The sequence below is a fragment of the Heterodontus francisci genome, chromosome 17, assembly GCF_036365525.1.
Source record: "Heterodontus francisci isolate sHetFra1 chromosome 17, sHetFra1.hap1, whole genome shotgun sequence".
In the NCBI taxonomy this organism is placed as follows: domain Eukaryota; kingdom Metazoa; phylum Chordata; class Chondrichthyes; order Heterodontiformes; family Heterodontidae; genus Heterodontus; species Heterodontus francisci.
The window spans coordinates 51863808-51876051 of record NC_090387.1 but is presented as its reverse complement, the minus strand read 5'-3'; the positions used below and the strand labels follow the sequence as shown (position 1 = coordinate 51876051).

Genomic DNA, 12244 nt, shown 5'->3' with positions numbered 1-12244 from the left:
GTGATTTATATTGAAGAAGAAATTAAACAAAAAAAATCAGAAATAACTTCAGGATTTAAAATTTTTAAATACATCAAAAAAAAACTTGTATTTATAAGGACTCAGTGATCGTGCCCAACCTGACTTCACACAAGAAAGCCTTGAACATCTTGTACACAGCCCTAATCGATTTGACCCTGGAATGAAAACTAATTACTTCTGTTTTCCTTTAATCGTGTATGCCTCGGAGTCAAAATTTCTATTCATTTGCAGATACAATGGGTTTTTTTAATGATGATTTCAAATAATTTTCCTGCTTTTGGACTGTTTCAGTAAGGATTTGCAAAAACAACTTGTACTGACAATAATTAAGAATGATTTTAGCAAAACATAGTGGGAGGTATTAGGAATAGCACTGTGAAATTCAGAGTCCCACAAACTCTCAATCCAAATATTTGTAGTAAGCATTGCAAAACATAATGAAAATACTTGCAGAAAGGTGATTACAAAAGGATTTTGCTCAACTATCTGTCACAGTAGTATGGTGAGCTGAGATTTGATATTCATTCTGTAATGCAAGTTTTTCAACTGGTAACACAGGCTTGATTAAAATGTTACGGCCAATATTACATTAAAAAAAATCAAACTCTGCACAATAACTCTTCATCAAAACAGCTACTTAAAAATCCTCTTAAAGTGAAAACATTGTCTGCTGTTTATAGTACAAAGTTCATGAGGCCTGCAGCTTTGGTAAGGTTTTGATTATTTGTACATCAAGAAATGACTATATTAAAAAAAGTTATTACTAAGGGAATGACACCAGCCACGGAACATGCCGTGCTTAAAGGAAATTGTTATAATTTCAAAGTTTGAAGCAGGAATTTAAGAACAGCCCAGTAACTCCAGCAGTAGATCACTGAACCTCCAACTTGACAGCATGAGAATCACAGTATCAACTAAACTACTCTAATAAACAGGGGGCTGACACCAGTTCACATGCAGGCTCCTGAAAAGAACACTTTAAAGCAAAGGAAAAGCAGGCGAGCGCCACCCTGTAGAAAGTCCTACAATAGGCCAATCATAGAGCACTGCTAATGTCAGCCATGGTTGTGCGTGATTGATGTGGATAGAAGTGAAAAAATATATATAACTATGAAAGAGCAACTTAAGAAAAGTTGCAATAAGTCTCTTCTCTCCTCTCTCTTCAACTCCCCTTCCCTCCATCACCCTCCCCAACGCCCCCCCCCCCACCCTCCCCCAAGAGAAAATATAGGTGCTGGATATACCAAGCAATAAGAGGTAAACACTTTCTTTCCACATTATATATATTAAAACCCAAAACTGGGCAGGAGTCATAACCTTTAAGCTGGAGTTTCACAGAATCAACATCTGCTTGCGTAGCTCAATACTTTGATGTTTACTTTGTTCATTCTACAGTTCAAAAGAACTACTCATGTACCAATCTCTTGCCAAATAAATCTTTAATTCAGGAACCCGCTGCCTCACCTTTGTGCCATCTATGATCATAAAAAGGATCATATCAAGCTTTTTCATAATTGATTAAAGTTTTATTCCAGCATTTTTCATTCTATGGCATGCTCTTTTAAAAAAAAGACAGCTGTTGTAATTTCCCAATAACTCATACTTCAAAGAATTTTTGTTCCCCCAGATAAATGAGGAGGAGTTCTGTTTTTGTGAACAAGATTCCAGTGTCCAAGTTAAGGGATTCACATATAGTAAGTACATTGCATATGATGGACAGGTTTCCTAATCTCTGCATGACTTTACCAGTCAGCAGTAAAATAATCATTTGTTCTCATTGGAGAGAGAGTTATCTAACAACGCAACCTGGAAAACAGTCTATATTTGTATTCTTTTAATTTATGAATTGATACGAGACACTCAATTTGAAAAAGGTGGTTTGTATAAAGTGCTCATTTTAATCAGAGCACATACTTCTCATTCCAGCAGGAATTATTTTTCAATTAACTTTTTATGGTGTTGTTGCACCAGTATGAGGGATTCTTGAGCTCATCATGGCTCAGATATAGCGAGAGAGTTGGTTGAAATTTTGCTGTATTATGTTGCAGTTATACTGCAGGTACTGTTTGAATAGTAGCCACTTTTGACCACTGTAAGTCAGCAGCACACAATTATACTGCAGTTGTGTACTCCTCTGTAGTCAGGGAAGGCTCTGATCTGCATCCGAGTAGTCAAAACACTCAAACTGTTCAGAAAGTACTTCCTTTTTTAAATTTTTTCTTTCTTGAGGACTTGTGTTAAAACTGAAAATATTCCATGGATGTGTTTTTTTTAACCAAGTTGACCGACAGGACAAACTGTTGTTTGAAAGCTACCTGTGCTGGAGGTCACCAGTGATTTGGGCTCAGAAAACAGCAGAACCCTTGGTGACTTGGAAAAAAAATGGTTACAGAGAAGCCACATGTCAAGGTTTATGGAGGTCTGATGGTCGACTCACCGTTTGGGGGCTTTCAGTTTTAGTTGTTGTGCTGTGAACTGTTTGAAGACAATTGGTGCTTTCCTGTCAAGGAGAAAAGGAATCATCCAGCTCACCTCCTTCTCTACCTTTCTGAAGAAATCCTGCCAGTGCGGAAAAAAGTCCCTGGTGCTGCATTGCTCCTGAGGAGTTGGAAAAAATCCTTGATGCCACATTTCTCCTAGAAAGCCTACTAGAATAATTCTCGACATCTCCAGAACAGACTGCTTCTTCAACAGACCCAGTGACCCATCTCCGTATACCCAGATGCCACACCAAAAAAGGGACAACTGACTTCTTTCCATATCTTCTTTCTTTTTTGTCAAGAATTAGCGAGTATTTGGCCAAAGTAGTTTTTTTTAAAATCTTCTTTTGTAACAGACCTCTGCAGATTGAATTTCTGTATTTTTTCCAGTGTGTGTGTGTAGTTGGGGAGTTTTTAAAAAGGGAACTTTCATATTTTAATTGGTGTGTTATTGCTTTGCTTCGCTACTGGTTCAGTCTTGTTTCATAATAAACTGATAATTTTTTTGTTTATTGAAGAAATCCAGTTGATGTATTTTATACTGGGATTAAAAAATAAATAGAATATATTGTCATGCAGGCACCCACCTGCCAAGAATGAGGCATATTAATTTCGCCACATGGACATTAAATTTCAAATTGTTGCTCGGAAGAGAAGGCCTGTTACAAGGACTGCTAGACCTTGACTGAAAAAAAAAAAAATTGCATATTAACAGGCAGTGTTTGGAAGGACAAAGCAGCCATTCCCTGACATTCAACCCACAATGGACTTTTGATCACCAGGCGTTGAAGGTGGGGGAGCTCGCATTCAAGGTTGACTGCTAAGATGGCCGAATACACGAATGGACATGGTCAAACCAGCTAGTTACGTGACTAACCTGCTGGGTAACCTGAGTTTTTTGAATTTGTATAAATAGTTTGGGCAGAAAGTCTGTTTGCTCCTGGACTGAGAAGATCTCTCTCCTGTCTGCTACCATCTCTTTCTCACGGAACTCTGAATCATGAACCCCAAGAGAGAAAAGTCTCCTACAGTAAACAAGGTTTAAGAAGAATACTAGGCCCCAACGAAAAGCAAGATCTATCTACAATCAAAGACTCTACAGTGAGCTTGAAGAACTGTAACAACTCTTCAGATATTGCCTCAAACCTTTCCACTTTATTTTTCTTCTGCTCTTTTCTGTCTCTATTTGCATGCGTGTATCACATATGCATGCCAACATGAGACGCGACGTGTATCCGTAGGCGTTAACCGAATTAGAGTTTAAGTTTAATAAATTTCAACTTTTCTTCTTGAAACCTAAGAAAGCCTGTTTGTGCTGGTTTCTTTGCCTTATAATTGGAAAGCCATGAACAAGGGTTCACCAAAGATGGAGTTAAAAACACGGTGTGTTTAAAATTAAACCCTGTTATAGTAAGACCAGGTGAAGGCTGAAAGGGAACCCTAGACCTCTTTCTCATCTGGTCGTAACAATATGATTGGCTGTATTGGTAACAGGGTAAACATTTAAATAGATGTTGTGACCTGTGGAGAAGTGGAACTGGAAAAGAGCGCATTCCTCCCACCTCGGTTGTAACAATACGGACTCAGGATATGTTTTATTCGAAAAAGAGCCAACTGTCCTTTGCTCCATTTACTAAATTTTAAAACTTGGTGATTCACGTGAGCTTTTTTAACAATTTTGTTTTAATTTTAAACATTTACTCCATACTGGTTGCTGTTATACAGCTGGTATACAAAAAGTGTTATGCAGCTACCTCAGTGAAATGTTCTCACATGTGAAGCCAAGCACCGACCTCATGCCAGTTTGGCTGCAGTTGAACCACATATTCTGCATCACTGTGAAGCTCAAAAACTTTCACAGTAACACAAGGCATGCAGTATTACTGCCCTATTGGTTACTGTCCCATAGACTATCAAATGAAGTCAGGCTGATTCTTTACAAACATTTCCTCCGACTTCATTACACCCCCAACATTCCAGGCATAGCTTACAAATCCAAAGATAGAAAATTCATCGACGTATCATAAGAGGACTATATCTCAGGTTCATCCATACTTAAAGCAAAGTACCAAATATAAATTATACAAAAGTAAAATCTCATCCAAATGGTACATTTACTGAATAAAAATATACACTTTACAACACACTTTTTTAAAGCACTAGTTCCAATGAATAATCGAAGTATGTGTCACTTTATATCCCAGAACATGAACTTCTGGCAAATAAAGTGGATCAAATAAGGCAGCCTTATCCAGTGCAGAGAGAATTACCCAAGGTCAACTTATTTACTGCAAAATCACTTGCACAAAAGCTGGTTAACAAATTATCAGGACCCTCACTGGGGAAAATTAAAAACTAAAACTTCAAGTAGCATCCCAAAATAACGTTTTACATCTAATCATTTTCTAGTTTTCCCCTCAGTTAGTGAAAACTACAGTATTTTAACTTATGTAACAGTCATATATGGTATTTGAATTATTGCATTATTTATAATCTCATCTTTCTGTAGATGAAAGTTAGAAAAATTTATAATTGAACTGCAAGCCATAACAGTTATAACTTCAAACTGTAATAGCGGTTGGAATTATTTTGTTCCTAGTTTAAAATAGCCAGATAATTTTACATGTGCAAATTTGATGTAATTAGCATAATTCATTACTTCCCTTTAACAGAACAAATATACCTTGCAACTTTCAATATCGCAGCTTTGGTCGTTGAGAGAATGGGGTCGACAACAGTAATGGCAAACGGCCTAATAAACGAATCAGCAAACCCATGCTGTGCTGCACCTGATTTTCTTTTCCACTCTTCTAGCCATGGTTGCCCATCCACTATCCACCCATACTGCACTACTGCCATTGACCAGCTTCACCCTGTGTTGGATTTGCAATTGATCAAATTTGCATACTTAATTAAATCTGTTCAGATATAGAATCTTCTATTCTAGCAGGGAGAAGATAGATTGTCCAAGTTTCATAATGGCAAGATTTGCACTTTAAGCTTCCCCCTGAGACCATGGTAACTACTCTTTTCTCCCACCTTCTCTAAATCCTATCGTATAGACAAAGCAAACCCCTTAGGCTATATCACAGTGTCATGGCCAACTGCACCCATGCTAAGGTGCGATTATGCTTCACTATTCAGATTCTTTTCTGAAATAAGTATTAACCTCTAATAGTCTAATGTCTGCATGTTTTCTTGTGCCCAGTCCTGGTTTTCACAATATACATTGTGAAATATTTTTCACCATTTTTCACTCCTCAAGTGAAGAATCTGAAGTTTCTGATAATGCTATAGGTCCTTTCAATAGTAGCTTTATCTATTTCTCCCCAAAACTATCATAAGAGGTATTGTTTGCCAACATTTTCTAATTTTTTAATGTTACAGATTTTAGATTAGGATATCGCGGAGCATTATAGTGAGTGGCTGCACTTAGCAAGGTAATGAATGGCTGTTACTTCTTCAGGTATGTAGAATCTGGCCTTTACAAAAGCCTCACAAACTAAACTGTCTGGCTATCTCTAATCAGGGAAAATATAAGTGACTGTCAAGGAATCTCCAAACATCAAAAATAGATGAGCCAATGGATAAGTTGTTCGGATGATTATCTAAGCAATAGTTCATTGCCTTTTTTCTATTTTAAAAACCATCCTGACCTTTACTGAAAGCCAGCCTTCTTCCCTAGAGATTTGCATCAATACAACCGCTCAACCCATTAAAGTCTACAACGTGGATTCCCTACATTTTGGTGGGGTCTAGAAAGATTCACTACTGGAATACTCCATCTGTCTGACCATGTATCACCCTGAGTGTAATGGAGATGAATGATGACAGCTGCAGAGTCTACCTACACCAGATGAACTTCAGCAAGCTATTTGGCCAATACTTAAATTACAATTTTAGGACCTTCAAATTAAACTTTGCAAGCCCAACAGTGGTTGTGGGAAATGGCAAAAAAAAAAAGTTTTTTTTTGCTTGAGGGTTCTTGTTTCCTGTTGAGTGGATGCTCAGGAAAAATAGTGTCCCAAGTATGGGTGGGAATGGATTCATGTAGCTACACTTTTCTATGGCCCCAGGAGATAAGCTGTTTCTCATGGCTGTCTGCATCTGCTACAGGATCTGTCATTGACAAAAGTATAGAGAAAATACATTCCCATCATCAGTGAGTGAGCAAGGGAAAATCATTGATGGAACAGGGCCTTAAATGGGAAGAATGAGCATTTCTGATAGGTAGGCTGCATAGAGTCATTCCCAAAAGTACAAATGTCAGGTGTTTTGTTTCGGCTATTTGTGTCTGCTCACATGCAGTATTTTTCTATACTCCCCAAACTAAAACTGGAAAGTGTAGCTTCTGTACAAGGAAACAGTTGCACTTGCTCTTATGAGAAAAGGGACAGAAAATATACTTATATCACATCGCCAAATTCGCATATTTGCCACTGTCAGTATTTTCGTGACTTGGTCAGCATGCCAGAGTTTTCTGCCACAAATCAGCAAGACAAGGTTCCTGTTTACTATATGCATTGTCAGCAATCCCTGCTATTAGTGCTGGGACCAGTGTTAAAAGGTGCAGTGGGTTGTTGCATTAGAGGAGGGGAGAGAAGGCACTGCAAGCAGAGTGCAGAGAGAGCAGAAGAGAAGGGAAGAAAATATGGCATGTTGAGGGCACAGTATTGAAAGAGGAAGCGAAATGAATGGCATTGAACAGGGGGAAAGTGGATAGCAGTGAGGGAGAGGAGAGGAAATAAAATTGATGGTAATGAAGAGGGAATAAATGGATTCTAATGAAGAGGTAGGGAAGGGGCAGAAGCCGAGAGCAGCACTTTGTGGTATGGTGGGGTGGGGTGCGGTGAATGAGGGAGCAGCTGGGAATCTCACTTTGGGGTTGGGAAGGAAGAAAGTGTCAGCATTAACTGAGAGGAAGTGAGGAGGAAAAGTGCCAGCATGAAATTAGAGGACACAGTGCCAACATGCAGAAAGGGAAAGAAGGCAGGGAACAGCACTAGATTCAAAGGAGAAGCACAGAAGAGTATCAGGTTAACTAGTTTGGCAGGGGAGAAGGAAGCCAGGTTGAACTGATGAAGCAAAGTAGGAAGAATGCAACACTGTTCTTGAATGGTTTGCTTTTTTGGAGATTGCATCAGCTATTTTGAAGTGGTTAGTCATCTTTTGCTTGTTTTCTAGATTAGCTTTGTATACTTACAATGCAGTTCCTCTCCTCATAATAAAACTGTTTGAAAAGGTCCATTTAATGTCACAATCAAGCTACTGTTCAAAGCAGTAAAGATCTGAGTGCTGAATATACTGGGGCTAAAAGCACAGTAAAGCTTTCACTTCTAGATACATTACTGCTGAAATGTTGATTCAACTATATATAGTAAAGGTGGCCATAGAGATACATCAATCAAAACAAATTCATAGCTACAGCCATAATGAAATCCTGTGCTTAGTAATACAGAACATTCCACTAAACTTCATCAGCTTAGTAACAATGTGACATTGTAATTTCACAATATTAACAACTGACATTAGCTCAACCCATTATCAAAACACAATTTAATTTCGACAGCGGTCAATATAACTTAATAGCCAACAGACAAATATAGTATTCATAAGAATTAAAGTAAAACTGTGAAAGTGTTTTTGTAAAGTGTCTCTTAATGTTCTGTAAATAGAAGAGATCAGATATTATCATATAGAAATGTAATTTAATCCCTGTGAAGTATTGAATTGGACTTGTTAACCAAGATATTGGTGCTTATAATTGTTATTATGGCAGCATAATAGGAAGCTACATGTTCTACCATGGAGTGGTTGATGGAAATGAACACTGAGTTGAAAGCAGAGGGTTTTAGTTAGCCCGAGTCCCTTTTACTGGCAATGACCTGCACAGGACTGCCCTGCAATGTTAGAGTCACTCTGTGAAACAAAGGGCTGAATTTTATGAGTGTGTCGCAGTTCGCAGCAGCACACTCCAAGAACAGCGTGCATCCCGCGTGGATGCACTGTCCCTGAGCCCCCTGCGATATTACGCGTGGGGCTCATTTAAATAGAGGGGCGGAGCGGCCACCCCTGATGATGTAAGGGGGCGGCCACTGTGTCCCCGGCAACGGCGTCCTGCACCACTGCGCAGGCGCCATTTTTAAAGGGCTTTAAGCCCTTACAATGTAATTTTAATTTTCGAAGGGGCAGTCATCGGGAAGTTTTTTTAAGCAATGAATCAAGATGTTGAGGCCCTTCCCCAACCCCCCATTTAAGTGGCATTTATTCTCAAAAAATAATTTGTTCCCTCCCCGAACGTTCCCCCCAAACCTTTGAGCATTTGGCTTCTAACCCCTTCCCATCATCCCCACATCCAATAAAAAGTGTTCTCCCCACTCCTCCACCCCTCCCGCCCTGACAATTTTATTACTCCCCCCTCCCCACCAGGTTCTCGCCCGGAACTCTGTACGGAGTTCCGAAGGCAAGCGGAGCACAAACGGTGGCTGTAATATTGGAGTGGGACGGCCGCTACCTGCAGGTAGGTGAATTTGCATTTCATTAGGCCTTATTTTAATATGGAGATGAAGGGTCCTCCGCCTGGCGGCGGGGGAGGGGAGCACCAAGGTCCCGCCGCCACTGGTAATGTGTGACAGGCCCTTCTTGACGTCTTGCGTCCTCCCCCCGTAGCATTTTACCGGCTCCCACGCCGCAACCCACGGCATCGAGGGGCCAGTAAAATTCAGCCCAAAATGCGTAACATTGCACTTTCACTGGCTACTGATAAATTCCAAGTATATCAATTCTTCTACGTATTTGAACTTTACTGTAAAGGATATGAGTAAATAAACAGAAGAAATGATAACTACTTGCACCAGCTCTGAAAACTTTGCCAATTAATTATAGCCTTAAGAGTATCTGAAGCAGGCAGCCACAAACTGACAAACTGGGTGTACAATGAAGTATAAATATGAAAAATAACTAAAACTATTTCATCTTACAAAGTGAAAATTACCTTCTAAAGGATAATGTTCTTCACTATATCCTTCTCTGCTAAATTCACCAGCTGATCCCTGCAAGACAAAACCCAGAGTTACCTTCAGTATGAAGTGCGGTAATCATTTTGTATTTTTTTTTTAAATGAAGTGCTTTTCTATAAACAAAGCAAAATGCAGTAATGTTTAAACTAGAACTTAGGTAAAAAAAAAATAGGAGTGCTGTTTTCTTATAACAGAGCTATAAAAACTAGAGAAAGTCAGCAAACCCACTAAACTTACACCATATGAGAAAGTATAGGTCGGTTCTCAATACTAATTTGTTTACATTTTCAGCTGCCCAGTTTCACAGGAGAGGAAGCAACTTTATGTGGGGGTCAAGGTGGATTGGCAGAGGAATTAGGGAGACTAATCCTGCAAACAGTCTATCCCTCATTGACCAAGAAACTCAACAACTATCACAGACAGAAGTCCAACAGATCAATGAAAGAACACATTGATTTTCTCCTTAACCCTCCCCTATAACAAAAACTGTACTTTGGCAGATGAGTGGACATTGTGGGAGGGACGTGAAACCAGTTAGATTAGTGAGGTCACAACAATTTTAACTGCTGGGGGAGGGCGGTTGTGACAGGAGGTAGAGAGAGTCCAAGGTAGGGAAAGGCTAAATACATTCCTCAATGGGGCCAGGATTGCTGTTTTCAGAAGGAAAGTTAAGAAAAAATGTTACTGTGAGCTGCCTCTTCTAACTTGAGTTTACTTGTCAGAGTAGAAGCTGACTCCAGGGGCTGAATTTAGTGAGCCCATCACAGGTCCCGGTGGCAGACCTGGAAGTGGATACGTCACCGCCTGTGCAGCCAGCCATCCCCGATCACGCAGCAGGCAGCCACTTGACGCATTGGAGGCATGGCCGCATCCAATCACACGACAGGGGCAGGCTCCAAGGCCGTGATTGTGGCATCAGATGACTCCAACACAGGTGCTGGCACCATATTTAAAGCACTGTTAGCCCTGCTTGTAATGCTGCCTTTCAGTGATTCATTGATGCGGGATTGCTGCTAGACCTGGTGAGCAGCTGTTGGAACTCATGTACCTCCCCCCACCACCACCCCCACCTCTGGGAGGAGAACATACCACCGTTGGCACAGAGCAGGAGCGACCTGGCACCATTGCTGAGGCAAGACACCGAGTGGCCCTGCAGTTTAGCAATGCCTGCCTGGAGATTCTGCTCCAGCTGCAAGGGAAAGGTGGGAGATCCTCTTTCCAAGGAATGGCAAGAAGAGATCCTCCCGCCTAACCAAGCAAGACTGTATGGAGATTTCAATGGAGGTCAGCAGCCTTGGAGTCACCCCACGCAACTGGGTCCAGTGTCGGAAGAGGGTCAATGACCTCCTTTGTTCTGCCAATATGAGCCCTCCATACCTCTCTCCTCTTTGGGGCTTGTATGTGGCTATGTGGGAGGAAGCACGACATGGGGAGGGAGTCAGCACAAAGGCACCGGTAAGGGGGTGAGTCGACAGGCCGCCTTCTTTAACAGCTCAACCCCCCAATGTCCCCTCAGAGCTGAAGTGGAGAGAAGCCATGTAGGAGACCCCATCAGGGGACGAGGGGCTGCCACTAGCATAAATGTTCCAGGAATACCAGACCCGCTGAGCATTTGCAGCACTTTCTGTTTTTATTTCAGATTTCCAGCGTCCGCAGGATTTTGCTTTTATTAGCATAAATGTTCCATTGCTCTTCCTGCAAAGTCTTACTATGTCCCTATTTCCACTTGTAGTACAAACGGGCCCATAAAACGAGGGAGACCTCGAGGACTGGCGGGGGCATCCCAGATCTCCAGCCTCTGTCTACGACTGAAAACATAAAAACTAGGAGCAGGAGTAGGCAATTCAGCCCCTCGAGCCTGCTCCGCCATGCAATATGATCATGGCTGATCTCATCTCTACTCAACTCCACTTTCCTGCCCGTTCTCCTTATCCCTTCACTAATTAAAAATCTGTCTATCTCCTCCTTAAATTTACTCAATGTCCCGGCATCCACCGCACTCTGGGGTAGTGAATTCCACAGACTCACAACCCTTTGAGAGAAGTAATTTCTGCTCATCTCTGTTTTAAATTTGCTACCCTTATCCTAAAACTATGACCTAGATTGCCCCACCAGAGGAAACATCCTCTCTACGTCTACTTTGTCAATCCCCTTAATCATCTTATATACCTCGATTAGATTGACTGAGGAAGAAGTACCGCAGCTAGCGGGGGCCCAGGGCAGCCGCTCAATAGCGGATGGTGAGACAGAAGTCTCTGCACAAGACAGTGAGGATTGTGTTCATTTGATGAAGTCCATCACACTTCTGGAGATCCACATCATGCATGTTTGGCATGGCGAGATCTGCACAACCTAACACACTGATGTTTGTGTTTTCTCATGCAGGTCATCATCCGCAGGAAGTTCGATCTGAAGTGGCCAGCTGTCAACCTCTGAGGAGGAGGACCAGTCAGAGGATGAACAGTCACATGATTCTTCTGCACCTTCTGCCAGCTCAGAGGCATTTGTGTCGGTGGTATGTACTCGGCCTTAGATCAGGGTCACAAGCTGGTGACAACACCATACGCATCTGAGCAGCTGTGACTTCCAAGGCCTCTGATAGTCAGAGGACTGTGGGTGACCAGGCCCATGCTGAGCCCCAGGCTGATGACGAGCCTCTGGTGTCAACAGCACAGGGCATGCTGGAATTACAGAGAGAGGTAAGGCAACATCTGGCGCAGCTGC

The 12244-nt window shown here is 41.3% G+C and overlaps 1 protein-coding gene across 2 annotated transcripts in view; it reads right to left on the bottom strand.

Moving 5' to 3' along the window:
• The window catches only part of nkd1 (NKD inhibitor of WNT signaling pathway 1), a 130517-nt gene that overhangs the window by 61478 nt on the left and 56795 nt on the right, over positions 1-12244 (bottom strand). For both annotated transcript variants that reach the window (XM_068049428.1, XM_068049429.1), the window contains exon 4: positions 9496-9553. In XM_068049428.1, the coding sequence (XP_067905529.1) occupies positions 9496-9553 (58 nt within the window). The remainder of the gene's footprint in view (positions 1-9495; positions 9554-12244) is intronic.